Raw genomic sequence first — 24,861 nt, forward strand, 5'->3', positions numbered from 1 at the left:
TTTATAATTCTTTGCGCATTGGTTAAGTATCGCAGTCGATGGAACAATGTGCTGTATGAGATCTACAACGACATCGCTTGTAGTTCAGTGAATTAAAAGACAGTGACTACGCTGGCTAGGCTATGTCGTCCGAATGGACGAAAATACTCTCCCTCTTAAAGTGTTTGACGGCGGAAGCAGAGGAAGAGGTAAATCTCGGATCCGTCGGAAAGATCAAGCGGAGAAGGAATCTCCGATCAACCCTAACCAGCGAAAAACAAGAACGACTAGCGCGCTATTGTAAACTCGGCTACAACTGCTTAAGCTGTGTCTACGCCAATAAAGAAGAAGAAGAATCTTCTGGGTCTGTAATATATAGAAGCTAATTTAAGAAGAATTTTCGTCATGAGGCAAACCGTTCAATGAGCTTCAATCTCAAAGAACTCCAAGCAGTTTGCACTTAGGACTATAAATTGCAACCAGCTATTACTTACAATCACTTTCACGGCCCCAGGTCAGTGTCCGTTGTCCCTTGCTTTCCTCTCAACACGAGTCCCTCGCCTCAAATCCCACTTAACTGACTCAATGCTAAAAGTCAAGCATGGCAAACCGCCGCAAAATGGCTTGGGGTTAATTTTAATGCAACATGTTCAATATGTTGCACGTTCGCACACACACATACCTACAAATATGGATGTTTTATGTACATCAGAAAGCAGTCACATTTGTGTTTTTTAAATATTTTTTCTCTTCTTTCCCTTTTCCCAATTTTTTTGTCCCAAGCTTTTTTTTGGTATTCTACTGTAGCTAGTAGCATCACCAGAGTCGGTTCTGCTTGTTATGTGCATTTCAATGAAAAATTCACGAAATATTTTTCGCGGTACATCTATATGTATAAGTGGATATCACCACTCTACACTAATTATAATAATTACTCCTAGTTTTTATTTATACTGTACATAATAGTTATTCGTACTATACTTCACAGGTTTGCCATTTTATGTAATTTATCATAAAGCTTAACGAATGTTAGATCAAAAGAACAAAATTGAAATATAGTTCATCAGCGACGATCAAAGTGTGAACAACGATTCTCCTTGTACCGCATCACCATCAAATTGGTGTCAGAAGAGTAACATTTTGATTTTTTTCTAAACCCCGCGCTTACTCAAAATGGACGACCACCTTCAACCTGTGGAAAACGAAACCATATCTGACAGCGATGGAATTCCAGTAGGCCCAGAAGCAATTAGACACTTCCGAAGCAGTTGGAGCGCCAATGACATTCAACCTGAAAATCAAAGTCATACGGTCATACATTTAGAGGCACCGAGTGAAGCTGCGAGTCAGACGAAGCCAGCGCAGACAGAGGGCAGCGAAGTACCGTTTAGGACTTTACATCAGCCGAATATAGTACCGTTTTCACAACCACGAAAAAATGATGCGATCTCGTTTCCACATCATCGATGTGTACAGTTTGCACCGCTTCAACGGTATACTGCACCTGAAGCACATGCACGTATTCCGATGCCTCGTATAACACCAAACGAAATGGATGCATGGTTCACATCGGTGGACTATTGGTTTAAGGCATGCAACATGAACAGCGACGCTCAACGTTACTACCATGTGATGGCTACTTTTCATCCTCTTACGCTACCAACCACTAGCCAAATTAGTAAAAATGCTGAAAATACGCAACGTATTACCAACTCGGACATTGGCACGTATGAGTTTCTCAAGACTGAACTTCTCAAATATTTTATTTATCAACGCAAAATACAGCGATTATTGGAGGAGATGGTACTAGGTGATCAACGTCCGAGTCAACTATTTAATGCCATAGTGCGAGTGGCAGGAAATTCTCAAGAAACTCTTCGAGCCATGTGGATCCAACGCTTACCGGAATTAATAAGAGCATCTGTAATCTCCCGCGAAGGTACGATAGATGTCCAAATTGCAGTTGCCGACGCTATTATGGAAACGATAACCCAGCGTCAAATTTGTTCATCATCGGATCACGCCGCCAGTACATCAGCTCAGACTCAACAAGACACAAACTCTCAACTATCAAATAGGATTCACGAATTGCAACGCAAATTTGATCATATGGCCGCACGAGAACGCAGTCGCTCACGCACTAGTCGCGAGTGAGCGAAGATCTTCCTCACGCAATCCGAAAGAATATTGGTACTATCAAACTTTCGGAGACTCCGCCAACCGATGACGTAGTCCATGTCTACGTCGACAAAGTACCAACACCCAGAATGAATGACTAGAAGTTTCAGTCAGCGATGGTTTACGGTTTAGTACGCCAACACGTGGATCTTGGTCTTCGTCGAAAATTCATGTGGAACTTCAAGGTTGCAGATGTTAATGCATCAATTACGAGTATTGGCAGTGATTTTATTCGTCACTATGACTTGATCATCGATCTAATACGCAATAAATTAATCGACAACAAGACAAATCTCGAACCGACATGTATTATTCACAAAGAGTTGAATATGCAGATAAAAGCTTTCGACGTACAGTGTCCATTCGCAAAGCTATTCAAGGAATTTAAGGACCTCACAAAAATGAATCTTGATGGAAAATCAGTAAAGACTGAGGTCTATCACGTAATCGAAACTCAAAGTCAACCCGTTACAGCTCGTGCTCGAAAGCTCGACCACAAACAACTTAAAGCCGCACGCACTGAATTCGAATATCTGATGCAAATAGGCGTGTGTCGCCCTTCGAAGAGCAATTGGGCTAGTCCGCTTCACATGGTCCACAATGCAGACGGCAATTGGCGACCATGTGGAGATTACTCTGCGCTCAATAAAATAATAAAATCACCGTTCTAGACCGTTATCCTATTCCGTTTATTCACGACTGCTTAACAATCCTACGAGGGAAAGCAGTTTTTGGCAAGATCGATCTACAAAGTGCATTCCATCAAATACCCGTTCGACCGGAAGACATAAAGAAAACAGCCATAACAACACCATTCGGTCTATATGAGTTTACTCATATGACGTTTGGTCTACGAAATGCAGCACAAACTTTTCAACGCCTCATGCAGGAAGCCTTACAAAGCTTGACTTCGCCTTTCCGTCTAAAGGTATTCGCCCGCTACCAGAAAAAGTTGAGGCTATTTTAAAAGTTAAAAAACCTACAGTAGCCAACGAATTAAAAAGTTTCCTAGCATCTATCAATTTCTATCGCAAATTTTCACCTAACGCCGCAAAACGTCAAGCCGTTCTACAAAAACGTATCAACGGAAACAAACGCAATGATAAAACTCGTATCGATTGGACAGATGAAGCAATCAACGATTTTGAAGATTGTAAACAAAATATGGCCGATGCAGCAACTTTAACATACCCTCATGTTGGTAAATTACGAACCAGAACCCCTTGGATATTTTTCACGTCGTCTAACCGAAACAGGAAAGCATTACTCAGTTTACGATAGAGAACTTCTTGCAATCTATCTCGCCATAAAACATTTTCCATTCCTAATCGAAGGCAATCAAACATGCGTTTATACGGATCATAAGCCATTAATTTATTCTTTTCATAAGCGCGACGACAAAGGTTCATCTCGTCAGATTAGACAATTTGACGATATTAGTCAGTTTACAACAGACATCCGTCACATTCCGGGTTAAAAAAACCAAACCGCAGATATATTGTCGCGTATCAACACCATAACATCCATCAACTACACTAATATGGCCAACGAACAAAAATCTGACTCAAACATTCAAGCACTTGTTAATGGTAAGATAAAACACGCCTTACAATTTAAACATTTCAGATTGGAAGGCAGCAACGCTACATTACTTTGCGATGTCTCAATGAGCCAAGTTAGACCCATCGTACCGCAAACGATTTGTAAGCAGATTCTACACAATGTTCACGACCTCGCTCGCGTTGGAGCCAACGCAACACTAAAGATGATTTCTCAACATTTTGTTTGGGTAAATATGCAAAAGGACTGCAAAGTCGTTCGTGCCTGCATCCGTTGCAGTCGCAGCAAAGTTTTAAGCCACATCAAGTCTCCATTACAACGTTTAGAAATGCCAGACCAACGCTTTCAAGTTGTTCACGACGATATATTTGGACCATTACATCTTAATCATGGATTCAAATATTGTCTTACACTCATCGATCGCTTTTCGAGATGGCCCGAAGCGATACCTCTTGTCGACATTCAAGCAGAAACAGTATGTAGAGCTTTCTTGAATGAGTGGGTTGGACGATATGGCTCTCCTCAGAAGATAATCACAGACCAAAGAACTCAATTCGAATCCAAAATGTTTCAAGAGATGTTACTAACATTAGGTACTCAGCGTGAACGTACATCACCGTATCATCCACAAACGAATGAATTGATAAAAGGGTGACACCGTTCATTCAAAAACGCCATGCTAGCCACGGGAAAAGAGTCTTGGGTAGATAATTTAGAAATTACTCTTCTGGAACTACGAAATGCCGTTAAAGAAGACTTAAAAGCTTCCGCAGCCGAAATGTTGTTCGGAACCGCAACACGATTACCTGGCGAGTTTTTTTACTACAAAACAAAATATCCAGCCGAACTCAACTTTTGTTGAAAAATTACGGCATCATCTTCAAAAAATCCGTCCCATCGAAACTTCATGGCATTCTCCAAGTACACACACGTATATGTACGCAAGGATCGAGTAACTCCTTCTATGACAGAACCATACCATGGACCCTACAAAGTTGTTTCAAAAACGATACAAATTTTACAATCGAAATAAAAGGCAAAAACATCGTTATTTCAATCGACCGAACCTCAAGCCAAGTTACAATATAGCAGATGAAGAACCAGCTGTTAGTTCTAACCAAACATCAGACCCTCTAGATGTATTGCAAGTCAATTCACAAAAATCTAGAAGGGGGGTAATGTGAAGATCACCACTCTACACTAATTATATAATTACTAAGAATTTTTATTTGTACTGTACATAATAGTTATTCGTAAAATACTTCTTAAGTTTGCCATTTTATGTAATTTATCATAAAACTTAACGAATGTAAGAATGTTAGATCAAAGGCACAAAATTGAAATATAGTTCGTCAGCGACCATCAAAGTGTGAACAACAATCCCCCTAGTACCGCATCACCACCAAATATGCGAGTATATGTATGTAAAACAGCAACCATAAAAATAGTAACAAACAACAACAAAATGCGGAAAATGTGACAACAAAAACAGAGTTATGTTGCGACTACATTTTCTCTGCTGTTGTTCCTTTTTGCATTGTCTTTTGTTGTTATGCATAGTTAATGAGCGAAATATATTGCAAAAACAAAGGTACCAAAAGACGCAGCTATAAAAAAATCAGGTAAAGAATCAGTTGACACAAAGAAGCGTGTGGTGAAAAAGCTGCTAAACGCTGCAAGTTGTCAGGGAGCGAATGATCGTTGTGCCACAAGGGGATTCGTGCGACTACATAAGCGAGTTTACATATGTGCACACACACGTAAAACACATAAAAGTCTACAAATAACAGTATATTTAACAGTTATTTTCAGTTTCACAAAATTGAGCTGTGTGCGCTCAAAGTGGTGGAGTGGCAAAGGGGGGCGGCGTAGACGTGGTATAAAATTGAAAAATCTTTTCCGTAACAAGTGCGTAAGTTACGGTTACGGCAAGTTACCACACTTGGGAGTGGCCAGAAACGATTCTTTTACATATGACTCAAGCAACTCACGACTTCCGGTCTTTGACCAAGTATCCTCTGGGTAGCCTAAGAACATCCGTTTGAAGGCGAGCTAAAGTGAGAATGCGAAACATCCCCTACTTAGGGTTGTGCGCTGGGTTTGGGACCCGCCACGTAAACAAACACCCCCAATGAAAAAGCATAAACAGCCGCGGATGAGAGACCCCCCTTTTGATGACCACCATGGCAAACGAAATAAGGACTATGAATTGAGGGCATGCATCTAGAATTTCCGGTCCCTTAATTGGAAAGGTGCCGCTGCCCAGCTGGTTGATGTCCTCGTGAAAATAAAGGCTGACATCACCGCCGTCCAAGAAATGCGATGGACGGGACAAGGACAGAGACGAGTACGTCCTTGTGACATTTATTACAGTGGCCATATAAAGGAGCGCAAGTTTGGTGTTGGATTCGTGGTGGTAGAGAGACTCCGTCGCCGAGTACTATCATTCACTGCGGTGAATGAACGACTAGCCACAATCCGCATCAAAGCGAGGTTCTTCAAGACATCGCTGATTTGCGCCCACGCCCCGACGGAAGAGAAGGGCGATGTGACCAAAGATGCCCTTTATGAGTGCTTGGAGCGAACTTACTCGTATGTGAGATGACACCGTCACGATTTAAAAATCGTGCCTGGCGACTTCAACGCAAGGGTGGGCAAAGAAGGTATCTTTGGCACTACGGTCGGTAAATTCAGTCTCCAAGACGAAACATCCCCAAATGGGTTGAGGCTGATCGACTTCGCCGGGGCCCGAAATATGGTTATCTGTAGTACTATATTCCAGCATAAGAAGATTCGTCAAGCTACCTAGCTGTCTCCAGATCAAAAAACTACCAACCAGATCGATCATGTTGTGATAGACGGAAGACATATCTCCAGTGTTTTAGATGTGCTTGCGCTCCACTATCTTGTTGCAGCCAAGACTCGCACCCGCCTCTGTGCAGCAAAAAACGAACGCCAACAAACACAAGGAAGGTTCGACGTCGAGAAGCTGCAATCACAACAGACAGCCGAACGATTTTCTACTCGGCTTGCACTCCTGCTCTCTGAGAGCACTCGTCAACAACTCGGTATAAGGGAACTGTGGGGCGGCATTTCAAACTCCTTACGTACAGCTGCAACCGAAACTATAGGTTTTCGGAAAATGCAAAAGAACAGCTGGTACGACGAGGAGTGCCGTGCACCAGCGGAGAGAATACATACTGCCGACCTCGTAACGTTACAATCGACCACAACACGTGCGGAATGGGATAGATACCGAGAGTTGAAGGGGGAAGTGAGACGCATTTGCAGACAGTAGAAGAAAGAGGCCGAAATGCGTGAGTACGAAGAGCTTGATAAGCTGGCCGACAGGGGTAATGCTCAAAAATTCAAGGAAAAAATGCGGCGGCTTACAGAAGGTTTCAAGACCGGAGCATACTCCTGTAGGACCCCAAATGTGATCTAGCAACCGATGCCCAGAGCATACTTAGATTATGGAGGGAACACTCCTCCAGCCTGCTGAATGGCAGTGAACGCATAACGCCAAGAGAAGGGAAACCCGATTTCCCAATCGATGACGATAGAGCAGACGTTCCATTACCCGGCCATGAAGAAGTTCGAATAGCAATTGCCGAATAGCAATTGATATTGATATCATCGGCCTCAACACCTGCGCCGTTAGTTCTGCTTTCTCCAGACTGGACAAGGAAGCAACGCAAATGGGTCTGGCAGTGAACAATGGCAAGACGAAATATCTCCTGTCATCAAACAAACAGTCGACGCCCTCGCGACTTGGCTCTGACGTCACTGTTGACAGTCATAACTTTGAAGTTGTAGATAATTTCGTCTATTTAGGAACACCACCAACAATGTCAGCCTGGGAATCCAAGCAAAGTAAAGTCCTCTCTCGACGAACAAAAGCCAAACTCTATAAGTCGCTCATAATTCCCGTGCTGCTATATGGTGCAGAGGCTTGGACAATGACAACAACCGATGAGTCGACGTTGCGAGTTTTCGAGAGAAAAGTTCTGCGAAAGATTTATGGTCCTTTGCGCTTTGGCCACGGCGAATATCGCATTCGATGGAACGATGAGCTGTACGAGATATACGACGACATTGACATAGTTCAGCGAATTAAAAGACAGCGGTTACGCTGGCTAGGTCATGTTATCCGGATGGATGAAAACACTCCAGCTCTGAAAGTATTCGACTTAGTACCCGCCGCGGGAAGCAGAGGAAGGGGAAGACCTCCACTTCGTTGGAAGGACCAAGTGGAGGAAGACCTGGCTTCGCTTGGAATATCCAATTGGCACCACGTAGCGAAAAGAAGAAACGACTGGCACGCGGTTGTGAACTGGGCTATAATCGTGTAAGCGGTGTCTGCGCCAATTAAGAAGAAGAAGAAACTTAATTTACGGTCTTTCGGAGTTTTAGCCGGCTACGAAGTTGAGAGCTTTATGAAGAAATTTTTCTTTTGTTGAAAGCTTCGTCAAAAACTCAAAAAACGTGAGTGTCTGAGGCAGCATACAATAACAAAGGCCTTTCGAGAGATCAGAACCCTTGAGAAAGAAACTGGAAAATTGTGGCTGTGCTTACGTTTTCTAAGGTGGTTTTCTCAATCACTATTTATAATTAAAAATATTATACTAAAAGATTTGCAACTCTTGCTTGAGATTTTCATTAAGGTTAGAAGTACCACCTTAAAATGTATGCTTAAAAGATGTGTAAAAAACATTAGAAGACCTTAAGCCACTATCTAAAATCGAATGTGATAATTTTGAGAAAATTTCCTTATAAGCTCAATGTTCCGGTTGTGAAGAAAATGCTACTGTGATCAAATTCTAAGATGAATTTCTTTCCATTTTATCTCTTTCGAAGTCATCATCTTTAGAACTAATCCCCTTCCAGTCATCATAGCACTTGGAAAAATCCTCGTGATGGCCATCGGAGCCTTCTTCGATTCAGATTTTATATCCTCAATTGAGTCAAAACGGTGTCCTGTGAATTTGCTGAATAGCCAGAAGTTACACAAAGTTAAATTAGGCGAATACTGTGGTTGCAACACGATATTAGTTGAAAATGCGGCGAAATTGTCACGAATAACCAATGCAGTATAGGTGGATTATCACACTTCTTTGCTCAATAAATTCAGACATAGTAAAAATCGAAGAATAATGCTTAACGAGCCCTAATGCGTATAGTAGCCATTTTTCTGAAACAAAAGTAAGTCTTCAGGCCCTCTTCCGCTCTCCGTATCAGCGACTCACACAGGTCCAGCACACTAAAAAATCACGAATGTCATTCCTATTGAAATACATAGATCCAAAGGCCTTGATACTTCGTCTACAGATTGACGTGCAGTTTAGCATCAGATGTTCGGGAGTTTACGGCGCCATATCGCAGAACCGGCAGATTACACAAGACGCCAGGCCCATATAAAATAGATAACGAATGTAAAATTTGTCTCTCGAAAGATTACTATCACTGTCTTTGCCTGGCACACGCCTGGACACACCGACTTATAACAAACGCTTTTGCTAGATCATTAGTTAAATTCAAATACTTTGCCTCTCTTCTTATTCGGGGTAGCTTATTTAAGCACCATGAATCTCCCGGCGTGACCCGGTCCAAGCTAACTAATACATACAAAGAATATTTTATTAATTTTTGCGTCCTGCTTTTTGCGGTTTTAATCTGGTATTAGATCAGCGTTGGTTGCTTGTGTAATTATTTAATAATTCATATCAATACTCGTATTGTAAAATAAAAGAGGGTCGCTAACTCTATACTAAGACCTCTTGGGTTCTTGTCATTTTTACTTTTTCTTTGCAAAGTGTTTGCTGATAAAATCGTACTTTTCACGTTATTGACAACATTTTTAAACCTGGCAATTAGCTTAGTAACGTTGAAAGGCAGAACTGAAGGGTAAAGAGCTATGAGGAGTAAATTAGTTGAGTCCACGCGAGACGGTGACAAGAAGCCGAAAAGCGATAGGAAAACATGTTGAAAGGGAAATACAAATTAGTGAAAGGGGAGATAGAGAGAGCGAAGGAGACTGCTATTAAGAGCGTGAGAGAGGTGACAGCTGGCTGCCCTTGCCTCAACAACGCTTTAGCGACCACTAATAGTAGAAGCAAATTGCACCTTGACTTCATGCTGCTGCCAATTGGAAGCTACTCACTTTTAAGTGCAACTACTTTGAAACTTTCAACTCGAGCAATTATTGGCACAACGACGAGCGATAAAGCAGGAAGGAGTTGGAAATACAACGACGTAGGGACGCCGAGCTGATTGACAATATTTTGTCGCGATTTTTCAGCAGCGAAATTGTTGTTACCTGGGTACTTTGTTGCTGTTGTTGCAAAGTAATGTAGCTTCGATTGAGTTAGCTACACTAAAAGTTTTGTGACAAATAACAAAAACAAAGCAGCGGTGTGAATGATGGGAAATCGTCTAGTTAAAGGGAAGCTTTTACTTGAGTATAGCATGAAAAATAATAACAGAGAGCTTAACTAATCTATACCGTATAGAGACCACAAAGCTGATTTTTTTAAACTGCAGGTCTTTCAACTATAATTATGTCTTTGAACCATGAGTAACAACTTTCCAAAGCGGATATGTGATCTTGCGGATTTAAGAAAAACCCATGAACGTGGTAGAACTGATATTGGTATTTGAATTGTACAGTGCCATTACAGGTAGGTCTGCATCCGTCTCGCTTACATGGACTCAGCTGTTGAACTCTACGCAAAATTTTCCTGTAAACTTAATACCTTTAAAAGTTTCACTATAAACAAAAAAGCAGACAATAAGTTGTAACTTTTTAGATATGGAATTTTTTGCTTAAATTTTCAAAGAGACCAAATTTCGTTTCCAGCTTCACCTTCTTTCATAGCAAGCTTTATTTGCTAAAGCCGAATACATTTTAAGGGTCAATTATCAAAACCGTAAATTATCTTGATGAATTTGGAAAAAGGAAGAAAATACTTCCGCAAATACTTTTTAGGGAAACTCTTTATATAGATAAAACTAAAGCTAGATATTGCTAGTTGGTTCTATTTTGGACATGCAGAGCCAGTCTAGAAATTACCGCTCTTACTATCATTGACGCTTCTGGAAGGAAGTTTTGGAAGTTCCTGTGTTAATCGAATTTATTCAAAAGAAGGAAGAACATAAGAAGCTTGTGCTACTTTTCAGCCATTAAACGACCACCGTCAAGCGCCAGCTGCTAGTCGCCAACAACCGAAAAGTAAAACCTTAAACTTCGTCAACGTCACTCTACACTATCCCTAAGTTCACTAAGTACTCGTGATATTTTTTCTTTATTTGCCGCTTGCAGCCAATTGCAAGTGTTCGGCAATAGTTTGCTCGTGACTCCAGTGTCTTTTTGGGGATATTAACTTTTGTTGCTGCGCTTGAATGTTGGTGCGGTAACCAGTGAGGATGTGGGTAGAATGAACAACAGGTGAATGATTTGAGAACTGCAAAGATGGGTGAGCAACGTTTTAATGTTAAGAACTTTTTAATGGTGAAGTAAGAAAGGATTGGAAAGACTTTGCTAGAATTTCGGGAAAAATCGACGTTTAGGTTTTGATTTTAATTAAATTTAATGCATAAATAGAGAGTCGTACATCTTTACAGGATGCATTCTTAGTTCTCTTTTCTCATGCGCTTTTAGTACGAAGCTCATCAGCTTGGCGAAATTGGTTTGATTATTTTCCTACTTTCCACCTTGCCTTGTCTATCCGGATCCAGTCTCAACAATTGCGCAGTATTTACAGTTACGATATCGGCTCCTTGGATTAGGCTATTATTAGTTATAACTTCCTAATCGGTGGGGGTGGAGAATTGTATGAGGGTCTTGACTGGAGTACAATAGATGTTCATGCCACCAACTTGAATTCCAAGTTGATTAGCATCTCCTTCATGGGCAACTACAATGGTGAGTTAAGAGGTTTCAGACTCCGTTCTACCATACTGATGATTTCATTGCATCTTCCTTTGCAAATGATCGTCTAATCGCGCATAGATTGCTTGACCCTAATATCGGTATTCTGCTTGTCATGTCGTGACATGAGACAATCGTGACAAGCAGAATACCGATTATAAGGCTCTGGTTTATTAAATCGTCTCACTTGATCAAATCACGTCTAATTATATTCCTTTCAGTCACTGTCAAGTATGCCTCGATAGAGAACTAATTCAACTATCCCACTCACGCTGTGAGTGATTTTATTCCCAAACTCCGGCTTTAACAAGTTTTGGAGCATCCACCAGCCTAATACCGTCCAATCTTAAAGACACTGGAAGTTTATCCACTCATTTCTTCAGATACAGAAAATTTCTCGATTTTCAAACGAAAACTATGTTTCCTTCAGTGCTTGAAGCTCATATTGAAAGTAGTCACAATCCGAAAAACAACATTTGATTTCAGCAGCGTGAGCAAAGAGAGTATTCTTCAATCAAAAGTAAGGCTCTCGAGTTGCCTTTGGAAGTGTAAGAAACTCAACTTTGCAACATCACTCTACTACTACGAGTATATACTTAACGTCTCCACGCAAACAACACTCGCACTTTTACTGCTATAAGTTGCACCTTTTCTTTCCTAGTCTTACCAAAACCTTAAAGTGTCCCAATGAGACCTCTTCATTCTATTCCATTCCCAGTTTTTCCAATTGCGGTTTACTGTGCCATTTTCTCGCATCATTAGCGCGCTCCACCATTGTCACGCGATCTTCGCTACTGTGTTGAGTCATTGTTGTAGAAAGTTATTGCTAATGCGTTTGCCCACTTCAGCCCAAAGACCAACGAAGTGCGCATATTAAAAAGTGTTAATGTTAATTTCAGAGTGCGGGAATGGATTTTTGCCAGTGACCAGTAAAAGTTTGCGAAAAATTCGCTACAAATTTCATTACAATTAATAAATAAGAAAACAACAAGTTTGTAGGGAAAATGCGGTTAACTTTTGATGGTGATGGCGAACAGGTTGTAATACAGAATGTAAACTTTAAAACTGTTAAGTAAATTTTTAATACTGGAAAACGTGATACGCGCCGCTGATCTGAAAACCGTCGTAGAGCTATCTATTCTAAAAAGATAATGTAAATTTCACAAATGATGTTGACATCATAGATCTTAACAATAGCGACGTCAGCTTAGCCTGTTTCTAACCTAGTAAAATGAAATGAAAGGGGTTTGTGTTATGGCGAACGAGGTGAAGATAAATTGGCAGCTGTATATTTAAAAAGTTAAGGGACTAATCTATCCCGGAATCAAAATAAACTCCGCCAAAATCTAAGCCTACAGTCTCTTATCATTCCCGTTCTGTTGTGCAGCGAAAAAAACAAAGACGATTACGTCCTGAGATGAGAAAACACTTGGCGTATTCGAGAGAACTTCTCTCGGTAAGGCCTTTGGAGTCGTCCGCGTGATCGATGAGTAACGGAGTTAGTGGAATTAGTTAAGCGGAGAAAAAACAGTGCATGCGCTGGTTAGACCATGTCGAAGGCACGTTGATTCAGCGAAAAGCCACTACGATTCGGGAGCCAGCTGCTGCAATTGGGATATACAATCCACATTATCTCGAAAAGGACAGAGGCGACTGGCGATGATTCTCAGCCCAGACCTACTCACGGTTGTTATGCCAAAGAACAAAACTAGGCATATTTTTGATCGTTCACTATTCAGGTTAAAAATAGGTAAAGATAATGGAAGCTTATATTTGCTGATGTTAAGCGAAAGCCAAAGATGACTAGATTTTTAGGGTAGCCAAACATACCATGTCAGTTTGACGAATTATTTTGATGTTTGACATTTTCGCATCATTGGAACTTAGTATTGTTTCAAGCAAAACTATTTTTGTTGAAATGCAGTCCTGCATATAACAACGTACATATACATGCAACTCTGATGTATTTAAAATGAAATCGTATTGTAACTGAATTTGATTGTACCTACACATTTTCTCACTCTTCTTCTAACCACTGAAGAATAAACAAGTACTTAATAAAGAGTCTAACAAAATTTAACAATTTTTTAGCATCTTTGTTTCAAAAACTCGATTTATTTCGAATAAATACAGACTTGATAATTATTGAACGTGCAGCATTCACTCTCGATTCATCAATATCACAAAAACGTAACATGTGACAGGGCCCATACATTCCATACATTTTTAGCTTACCACTCACAGATGTAACTTTTGTTAAATGTGTGTTACTCATACGCCACATTTCACTTGAGTCCTTACATCATAAAATCCATCACTCATACGCCACGTAGATGCATATTGCACCCTAACACAATAACTCATACGCACCATACCACCCTTAAAGATCCACATTTTAACACTATCGCCAATATCACTTATACGCCGTGTCGCCTATAGCAGTGATTAAAACGGCTATCATGTAATGGCATTCCATATAAGCGTAAAGTAACGTTCCTCTCGGTCATCACACATTCCACTTCGAAGACACATCTCTACACAGGAAATTGGAAACTTCATTAAAGGATTATATTACAAATGAAGGGCCAAATAAAACGAGCATTATAACGGTAAAGTGCTTTACATACACTTACTGTTGTTGTGCATGTGGTTGTTGTTAATGTGGTTGTTGTTCATGTGGTTCGAATGGCTTGTGTTTTTGTAGTTGCAAGAAGTCAGAAGTCCATTTTAAGTAGCGCATTAGTCGTTTATCCTTTTTACTGCGTCCTCCGCTTCTACTTGTATTGTTGGTTGCTGTTGCAGCTCACATCACACAATTTATTGTAGTTGTTTAGATTTTAATGACACAAAAGACTCGCCAACATTATTCGTCGAAAACAGTGCTGTCATCAAAGCAGTTGTTCTTGTTATTCTTGTTGTTTACTGTAATGATACCAGTTATCGTTAGCAACTTTGCCGAACACCAGCCTTTCAGTAGGTTAACGTACTAAGTGTAAAAGGCTCAGTTGGTCCCTTACAATAAAAGGGATATGTTGTAATAAAGTAAGCACACTCAAGTGGAATTATGGCCAACTAAATGAATAACGTTCTCATATATTATATGTATATACCAGGGCTGCTATAGATATTTCTGGCCTAATAAAATAGGAATATTTATCAACGAAAATGGTTTTATTGTTTTTCAAAATATTCTCCATCAATATTTATACACTTTTGCATGCGCTCAAACCAATTTTCGAAGCACTTTTTCCACTCCGATTGAGACACCTTCCAAAACATGGGTTTTGAATGCTTCAACAGCATCTTCTGGCTATCGTTGAGCACGCATTATTTTCTTCATGTGTGGGAATAAAAAGAAGTCATTGGGTGCCAAGTCAGGGCTGTACGGCGGATGACCCATCAATTCGACGTTTTGGCCGGTCAAAAAGGCGCTGGTTTGAGCCGATGTGTGAGAGCTCGTATTGTCATGGTGCACAATGATTCGTCTTCTCTTGTTCGTTTTTCGAATTTCTCCGAAGACTTCAGGCAAACAAATGGTGGTGTACCACTCAGAATTGACCATCCTACGTTGCTCAAGCGGAACAGTCGCCACATGACCAGTTTTGCCGAAGAAACAGGCGACCATTTGCTTCGAAGTGCTTCTTCCACGAACAACTTTCGTTGGATTTGGCTCGTCTTGGAAGACCCACACGGTCGATTGCTGTTTTGTTTCGGGCTCATACGCATAGATCCATGATTCGTCACCTGTGACGATCTTATAAACGCTTTTTGAAGCACCGCGATCGTATTTTTTCAGCTTTTCTTTACACCAATCCACACGAGTCTTTTTTTGAGCGATTGTCAAATTGGCCGGTATTCAACGAGAACAAACCTTTTTTACGGCCAGGGGTTCATGTAATATCGAATGTATGCTGGTGGGAGAAATGCATAGGCATGCCTCTATCTGAAGGTATGTTACATGACGGCCTTGCATTATCAGTTCACGTACGGAATCGATGTTTTCTGGCACAACGGCTGTTTTTGGACGACCTTCACGGAATTCGTCTTTAAACGAGCGTCGGCCACGATTGAATTCGTTGTACCAGTTTTTCATAGTGCTATAGGATGGTGCTTCATAGCCATACAAAGATTTTAGTTCATCGATGCACTCTTGTCTTGATAATCCATGTCGAAAGTTGTGAAAAATGATCGCACGAAAATGTTCAGGAGTTAATTCCATTTTTTGGCCGAGATCAATTTTTTAATTCCCTGCAAATAAAACAATTCACAATTAAATGACAAAACGTTCTGAGTGATGTTATGCTAAAAAATGTCAAACTTTCCAATGGAAATGTCAGATTGCACCTGGCAACACTTAGTGTTGCCTATGCCAGAAATATATATAGCAGCCCTCGTATGTGTTGGCGTTGTTGTTACGGTTACTTAAAGACAATGATTAAGGACTGTCGAGTGAACATTGCATGAAACTTGTAGATAAGGCAGTGCAAACCAAGTAAGGCCACACTTTTTCAAACCTTTGTTAGTACCGAGGAATTGATTGATGTTTAAGTTGAGAATTAGGATTGGATCAAAGAAGTAGGGATAGTGGCACAATTATACTTGTAGAAATGGACGTGTGCAAAATTTCAAATCAATATTTTAGATATTTATAAAATACTATAATTTATCCAGAACTCATAATAGATACTACTACTATAACTCATAAGAACAACGTTTACATTTTTTAAAATTTTTTTTCCTCTCCACATCACTCTGAATGAAAAATACTGTAAGTAGAGACTAACGACAGCATGGTGCGCCTGTTACCGATTTATGGATTAGGTTAGGCTAGGTCGTAGGACTGATCTTTCCACAAAACTTGGCAGAATATCACCTGTTCAGCTGCGAAGGCAGATTCTGTGTGTCACTAAAAATTCAAGGAATGACTCACAAGCTCCTCATAGATTGACAAAACGTTTCTGAGCTTACACAATGACTCGCCAAAAAACACGATAAAGCAGCTAATAATAATCTCAACTGTTTTCCTGGGTTAACTGAAGGTAAGTGATTCGGAATAATTCAATCTCAATAGAGGAAAAAAGTACCAAAGTGATACCATCTTGCGATCCTCCATACATTTCTGGCCAAATTCATACGGAAACATATTTAGCCATAATACGTGTAGGCCTAATGGACAGTGTCCAGACTGAAAACTATGTTGGGCAAATTGCTAAAAGCAAGTAGTTCTGAATACCTTTTAAGTTCCACTCTGGTTCAGAACGATTTTACAATCGCACCAGTTCTGGTTATTCCAGCGCTTGCAAATTTGATAGGAGGTTCTTAGATGCAATTCCGGTATGTAAAAGTGCAATGAAGTACCGGAGATTAATGAAATTATGAGATACATGATTATGACATGATTGGACATATATGTAGTATTAGATCGGTGAAATGAAAAACAAAGTAGAGTGTATAAAATTTGTTTAAGAATAAAGATGAAAGTTTGGTTTCAAAGCAGAGAGGTCAGTTCAAATTTTCAACGAATATGTTATGAAATACATTCCAAAGAGACATAAATAAAAGGCGCCTAAACCTCTGCTAATAATATCAAAAAAAGTTAATATAAATAAATATAAAATGCCCGGATATAAAACTCGGTACTGTTGACTAGAAGGTTTGAAAATCACAAATGATATAAAACAAGAGGCTTGCTTGATATAATACCTCACGATAACATATTCAAAGATTATCAGTTTTCAACTATGAGTCGAAATTTTATCCTCGACTAGCACTTAGAAAGAGATTTAACAAAATACATTTTGTATATCGAGCCAATGAAATAAAAAATAAAAAATAATGGTTGAAGATAGACAATCATACGAAACACAATTTCATATTTACATTGGACGCGTGGAAGGCAGCTTTCCCTTCGCGCACTGACCTGTGATGGGTTGAAGATAATCCGAGGTATTCCGCTATGTAGAGGTGACCCTCTACAGAAATTATTGGTGCACTCATACTATGTCTGCCTGTGTTGAAATCCTAGCACTCCCCTCTCGTAATTTTTAAGTTGGCGTAGCAGATGACGGTTTGAGGCGAGTTGGACGATGCACCGCCTTATATAGACGTGCATTAACCCTCAGCTTGCCACGTTACTGACACAATTTTAGAACCATTGAATTCAAATACTTTTTTGAGAAATGAATAGCGGCTTTGAAACCCAACAAACAAAAAAAAACCGAAGTCAACAACACAATAAGGGACATGGGTGGTTTCGTTCTTAAAAAAAAGGACTACAAATTTAGCCATTAATACTTTGTGACAATCAGCTTCAAATTTAAAAAAATATATATAAAATTGACGGACAGGAATGACTTAAATGATAAATTTAATGATAGAGATGTAGTAGAAGCTGTCTAAATAGTCTTCAGTATATAAAGTATAGCAGTTTTGGAGGTAAACTAAAGTCGCCTGTTTTTAGTAAAGGCAAACTTCACTCATTCAGTAGGAATATACTTCAAAAAGATGACGACAATCTAAATCAGGACCAATGAACGAAATGGCATACATTCTCTTCCATTTCTTAACTCACCGTCACCCGCGAGAGATAGAGAAATTAATATCACCAAGCAGATTATTGATATCCAATATCCAATATCAATTTTCAGAACCATAGTCTCCTTTTAATAAAATCATTCACCGAAGCCAAACGAATAAAATTCAATTCATTGCCTCTGCAAGAATTACTTCTTAAACATTTCTATCATTATTGTTGTTGTTGGCACAAATTAAGCGCACTGGCAAACCTTGTTGTTTATCTGGGTTTTATGTAGTTATGGCCAAGTTATAAATTATTACACCCGGCCACGAGTGAAGCTGCAGCAACCATTTCGAAAACCTTACACAAATTAGTAAGTCAAGGATTGAAAGCATTGAAGCGTGATGCTCATCGTATACATGCATCCATGTGTTTGTGTTTGCGAGCTAGCACTGGAACGTGCCAGAAATTTTTAATTAAGTTGCTGGTAAAACTCTTCATAATTTCTTGCATTATTACTCGGGTGTACCCTTTGGATGAATTCCAAATCGAAAAAGTTTTAAAACACTTAAAAGCGAGAGGGGATAGAAGGTAGGGACGTGGGAATTGGATACAGCGAAATTAAAAAGTAGTAGTAAAAAATGCAGAATCTTTTGTAAATTTATACTTTATTATTATTGCGTATATCATGAAAGTCCAGAGATGGGCACCGAAAGTTTATATATTTGGGTCGGCGCTCAGAGCTCTTAAAGTTAAGATTTAAGAAGATTGAAATTCCTAGAGTAAATAAAGACTCCAAGAACCACAATTTGTACCGCCAATTTCAGCTTGTCAAGTCAATTTAACTGTCATTCGACCCTGATAGTTCTTTATTGTGGAATGCGAATTTCTTAGAAAAAATTATCAGCTCTCGGCTCAGGATATAGAACTTTCGGGAGTATCTGTGAAATAAAAAATCACAGAACCATAATTTGAGCCATTAATTTGACTTGGTTTTTAAAGTTTGGTTAACTCATTGATATTGTGGAAAGAGTGATCAGCTTTTGGCTGAGAACAATGAATTTCCGAGAGTATCTGTGAAACAAAAGCTTAACATTTTTAAACTAAAAATGAAAGCACTTAACAGGATTTGTAAAATTTAATACTAGTACGTACTAGAATCAAATGGCTACATGCTCTTCTACTACCTGTAACCATTTAGTCCACCATATATACACCTGCGGCCAAGCGTAACTTACCATTAAGAAAATTTTTAGCGAACACGTGTTCTATCACTCATTGTAACGGTACTTGTTGCGGTAATGGAATTTTCCGTTAAGTTTTAACGAAGTGATCTTTGACTTACACAAATATAAAATATTAAAAAAAAAATAAGTGTGTCAAACATATATCAATCGTTATGTCGGAAGGCATACAAAATGAGCTCCAAACACAAACGACTTGCTCGCGATGAAAAAGTGGTTATTTTCACTTTGGCAGAAGAAGGAGTTTAATGTAGAGAAATTTCTAGAAGAATCGGCTGTAGTCATCCCTCGGTGTTCAATTTATTAAAAAAAAGAATCAGGAGGTCCAAGTGGAACAAGAACAGGTCTGAGAAGGAAGACAACCAGTCGAACTGACAGCGTTATACATATATATATATATCTACAGTATGTAACACAATTGAGCAAATAAAATCAAATATTCCTGATTTCAAAACTTTTTTGCACCACGCAACTTATTACGAAAAGAATATATATGTATTCGAATAGGTACACTAGTTGAGTTTTTTTCACGGAAATATAACGGTACAATTTCTCAATAATTTTCTGGCTGCGTCTGGTTTGCGCCACGTGCACATTTGCTCAATTGTGTTACAACATCGGTTGCGATCAGGCGTGTGAGCATAACTAAGACCAAATAAACAACTTTCGAGTATTTTAAATACCACTAGCTCTATTTATCAATTAACTAACGTTTTAAGAAGTATTTTTCATTTTATAGACGGTAAGTAGAATTAGAAAGGTTGTTTTTTGTGAAGCTGATTAACTTGAAGAAACCATCAAAGACTATTACCAGCCGCGATGTCATCCCAACACTCAAATTTGGGGACGGAAAAGTCCTTTTTTGGGGTGGCTTTTGTAAAAGTGGTGTTGGGGACCTAATTTTAATCGACGGAAATATGGACGCGAATATGTATATAGATATATTAAGGCAAGGGTATTTTTCTTCGTTGGAGAAATTGGGTCTGGACAGTAGCAAAATCGTTCTGATGCAAGACAACGACCCCAAGCACAAAGCTAAGAAGAGTATGGAGTATCTTAGAAGTCAACAAATTGAAACTTTGGAATGGCCCCCTCAAAGTCCGGATATTAATCCTATCGAGAACCTGTGGTTTGTTTAAAAAAAAAGGGTATACAATTAAGTATACCAGTCCACCGAAAACAAAGGCGGAATTATTTACTAGATGTGTAGAAGTATGGAACTCCATCACTAAGAAAGAATGTGAAGATTTAGTCAATAGCGTTCCCAAGCGGATTGAAGCGGTGATTGCGGCCAAAGGAGGCTATACTAAATATTAAAGCGGTAAAAATTACATTGTATCAAAATTGAGCAAGTGCCATACAAGAGAATTTATATTTTCTTCTTATAAAACCTGAATAAATTTGTTACTCTTTTGTTGTTTTATATTATAGACGGACTGAAGAATGTATTTGAAAAAACTGTAATTCAATTCGCCCAAATTAAATATTAATTTTTGTAAGAATCCATATTCGTGATTTTATTTGCTCAATTGTGTTACATACTGTATATATTCCCCGTATTCTATTAAATCCATAAAAAAGTTACCCAAAGAACGAAAAAATTGAAAATAGTGAAAAAAATCAAGTGGTAAGTTACGCTTGGCCGCGGGTGTACTATTATTTTGGACCCTTAAGGTTCCAAATTGCCTACATTTATGTTCCTTTGACCCCAATAAGCTTTTGTTTCGCTTCGTTTTCCTTACCTTGCACCTAACTGTCATTATTCATAATTCGCTCATCCCTCTTTCAATTGCGGTTCATTTGTATACCTTCCAAGCGTTGCTTCAAAGTTATTACAATGGAAAAGACAGGATATGGCTGTCTTCTCTCTCACACCAGCGACCATTGTGCCGCACTTAGTGTACAGCTTTGAACGTAAGTATGTGGCGCTTAGTTAAATCTTTTTAAGCCTTTTTAGTGCAGATTTTGCTATTAAGAAGTTTTACGTGCACCAACTAAAGCAGGTCGGCCGCAAACATGAGCGCATGCAATCACACACTAACAAAACTACAGGCGCCGTTCAAGCTAACTTACATTTACTTAAAGTACACTTGAATCGCTTGTGTTATTTTTCATTACATTCTACGTCTTCGGCACACACTCCGCCCGTGCATTAAATCTGTCAAAGCACGTGCTTGTTTAGCTGAGATCGAATCGGTCCTTAGTGGGTCAATATTTGTAAAGTAGGCCAATAGGCTCATAAAATCAATTTATATTGAACTCATTGAAGAGCCAAAGAAACCAACACAAAAAAAGGCACAAATGGTAAATACCTTAAAATAGAATATAATAGCTGGCGTTTGTGGAGAGATTGAGTAGCCGAAGAGTTGAGCAGTTTTTGCAAAGGTCTATGAACATTACAAATACAATTCCTGAAGACCATAGTTACAATAGTGAGTAGAGATTTAATTTTTGTCTGCCGAGACCACAAAGGCCGGTTAAATTGGTGGTATGAGAGCAGTGAACTGAAGTTGCGTTAGTCGAAAAAGTAAGGAACAGCTGTGGCCTTAACTTTGGATAGCCTAAAAACGAGAAGTGCCCAATCTGGTTCACTATTTTCCAAGAAGGTGTGAGAACATTAATTATTTTTGTAGCAAAATAAAATAGTGAAGTAAGTCGAAATGAATATGATCTCGTTCCCACAAATTATTTACATTCGCTTTCCTTCGGTAACAAAAAATAAATTTTTCAAATTCAGAAACTAAGTGGCCTTGTTTTAAACATATTGGTTTCTCAAATATATTTGCTAAGCAAAGCTAACTGAAATGTCTTTTATCAGGAGCTCCACACATTTATTTTGAAACCAAATAAGGAAACTTCTGAGTCAAAGTGCTCAACCATTCTAAGAAAACCCTCCCCAAGACATTGAAAGACTTAAAGGGGTAAACGAGTTTCCCTATTTTCTGTCTCACTCCTTTTGCGAGGATGCTGTTATGCTTTGTGAAATAGGCCTGTAAATTAAAACTAAGTGGACCCATCCAAAAAGGTCAGCAAATATACATACATACTATCTTTACGTTAAGGTAATTATATTTTGTTCTTGGTTTCGAACGAAGTACCTTTATTTGAAAAAACAATCTTCGAAACAATTTTCTCCATTTTAGCTATAAAATTTTTTCAAACTGTATTAACGGAATGTATTTTCGGCCATTTTTGTGTATGGAGCACTGCCGCGGTTGGAAAGCGGTCGCCTGCATCCTGCAGATACGGTGAAGTATTTAGGGCTGAAAAGGAGCCTTTGACAAAGTATGGTGTCTCTCACCGAAAGTACCACTCTGGCTTTACGACACCATTATGTCAAGTTTATTATGCTTTCTAGAGGGCTCTATAAAAGACCACAACAGAAGGAGTTCAGCGGACATCGCTCATCATCGTATGTGGTGCACTAAGGTCCTCTTTAACCATGACACCTAATGCTATTCTGTATGCAATGCCCATAGATATCGTCGAAAGGTAGGGGCACGAATTTTGCCATTAGACTCAGAAAATCTGGGGTTCCAATGAACACAAGTTTAAGCATTTGAAAAGTTTCATCTGCTTTGACTTTATACTGGGGAGAAAAGCAGCCGTTGGTAGAAAATGAGAATAAGTTTCTTTATGGATGAGTCAAAGCGTGTGCGAAAACGTTTGTGAAGGGATATATTGTCAGAAGCTCTTCATCAACTTCAGTTTCACACTTACTTACTATTGCACTGTTTTTAAATCCTAGGTTGCTGCCAGCAGTATGTTAACTCTGATAGCAGGGCCTGACACTAATCTTGAGCTCACTGATCGTGCGTTCATGGCTTGTTAAGGAATGACTAACCTCGTTATTAATGGTATCGAAACGCTTTGTGATAGGACTAGGCAAAGAGAGGTACCATAGCCCCGCTATCAGTATAATGAGAACGGTTCGGTGCTTCTCTCACCTCCTGTGTTCCACTACTGGATAGCTGGTCTTCGCGAGAGCTTAGTCAGCGCTGGAATGTTATAGGTGGAGGCGCTTTCGCAAGATCCTTTTGGCCCATTCTCGATTGTAAGAGAACCAGTGAGCCCTTTACCTTAAGAAAAGCTAGCCTCTCCCTAGTTGTGGGGATTATAACAGGCGACTTATCGACCTGGCGCCATCTTCAGAAGATTTATGGAATAAGACGAGTATGGAATTATTGAAGAGAAACCCCTGGACCACTAGTCACTGTCCTGACATATAAGTTCGAATTGCAAGAGTTATATTCTTATACCTTCACAACAGACTGCATTTAGTATTCCAAGTGCGATCTTCGCGTCAGTCATGAACATAACCTAACTTTACATACGCTGCTGATGATACCTAAAATTGCTCTTAAATCGCATGTTCATCTGCGGTTTCAACTCCAGTCTCATGGTCTGATGCACTAAATATAACATTATTAAATGTATTTAAGATAATGACTCTATCCCGTTTCTTTACAAAAAGTCCTGCTTATTTCCATTCTTCCAATGCTCTCAGCTAAATCACGAAGCACGGACACGTCCTAAGACAGACAGTGCGCGCGATCTGAAGCAAATTTCAACATTATTACAACACAACATCCATAATGACAGGCCGACAAATTACGGGGAAAAAAGACTGAGTGGTGTTCGAAGTGCTACGGGTATTTATTTACAACCTGCGGAGCCAGATATGCGATGTGAGATGCAGAAAAAATTAATTTAATTCATTGCAGAAAAAGTAAGTGTTTCGGGAACGACACAAAACAGAGAATATGACATAGGCGGTGTGAAGGAGCCGACGGTGGAGAGAAATGAATGAAGGCGAGTGCATGTGAGCCGTAGCGAATAGAAATGCATAAAAATTCAGACATACATTTATCGCTGATAGTGTTTACTAGCTAGAAGTAAATCTGCGACATACTGCACAGTGGAGTAAGGTAGGAAAAACTTGCTTCAAAAAAATTAAACTAACTTTTTTTTCAATTCATTTTTCGTTTTTTTATTTATTCTATTACCTTTATTGTATTAGTTGTATAATTTTTTTAATAGGTTATAATAATTTTTTTAGATTAATTTTGTTAACGATTTTAATCAAATTGAAAAACAGCCAACAAGTAAAACTTTAGATTGGATTTATATTCTTGAAATTGTACAGCAATGTCAGCAATACTTCTTTTATTAATCACGGTAAAGGAGACTGTGATGAAGAAGTTTTCTTGAACTCTCAGAAGGAGATGTCTGCCGTCGAATGTTTTGAATTGCTCTATAGCGACGACATAGTAAAGTTCATAACTGATATGAGCAATTTGTATGCTTTGCAGAGAAATCACACTCTAAATGTGACTAGTGATGAAATTAGAGTTTACATTGCAATACTGCTATTTACGGGATATTTGACGCCAAAGTACATGCGAATATTCTGGGAAGTAAAAAGTGACACGCACAATGAACTAGTGGCATCTAGT

The 24,861-nt window shown here is 39.2% G+C and overlaps 1 protein-coding gene across 1 annotated transcript; it reads left to right on the forward strand.

Moving 5' to 3' along the window:
* Positions 1-2,273: 2,273 nt before the first annotated feature.
* LOC125777506 (uncharacterized) lies at positions 2,274-2,828 on the forward strand. The gene has a single exon (XM_049452615.1). The coding sequence runs from the start codon at positions 2,274-2,276 to the stop codon at positions 2,826-2,828; it is 555 nt and encodes a 184-aa protein (XP_049308572.1).
* Positions 2,829-24,861: the final 22,033 nt, after the last annotated feature.

This window comes from Bactrocera dorsalis, chromosome 3 (assembly GCF_023373825.1).
Source record: "Bactrocera dorsalis isolate Fly_Bdor chromosome 3, ASM2337382v1, whole genome shotgun sequence".
NCBI lineage: Eukaryota > Metazoa > Arthropoda > Insecta > Diptera > Tephritidae > Bactrocera > Bactrocera dorsalis.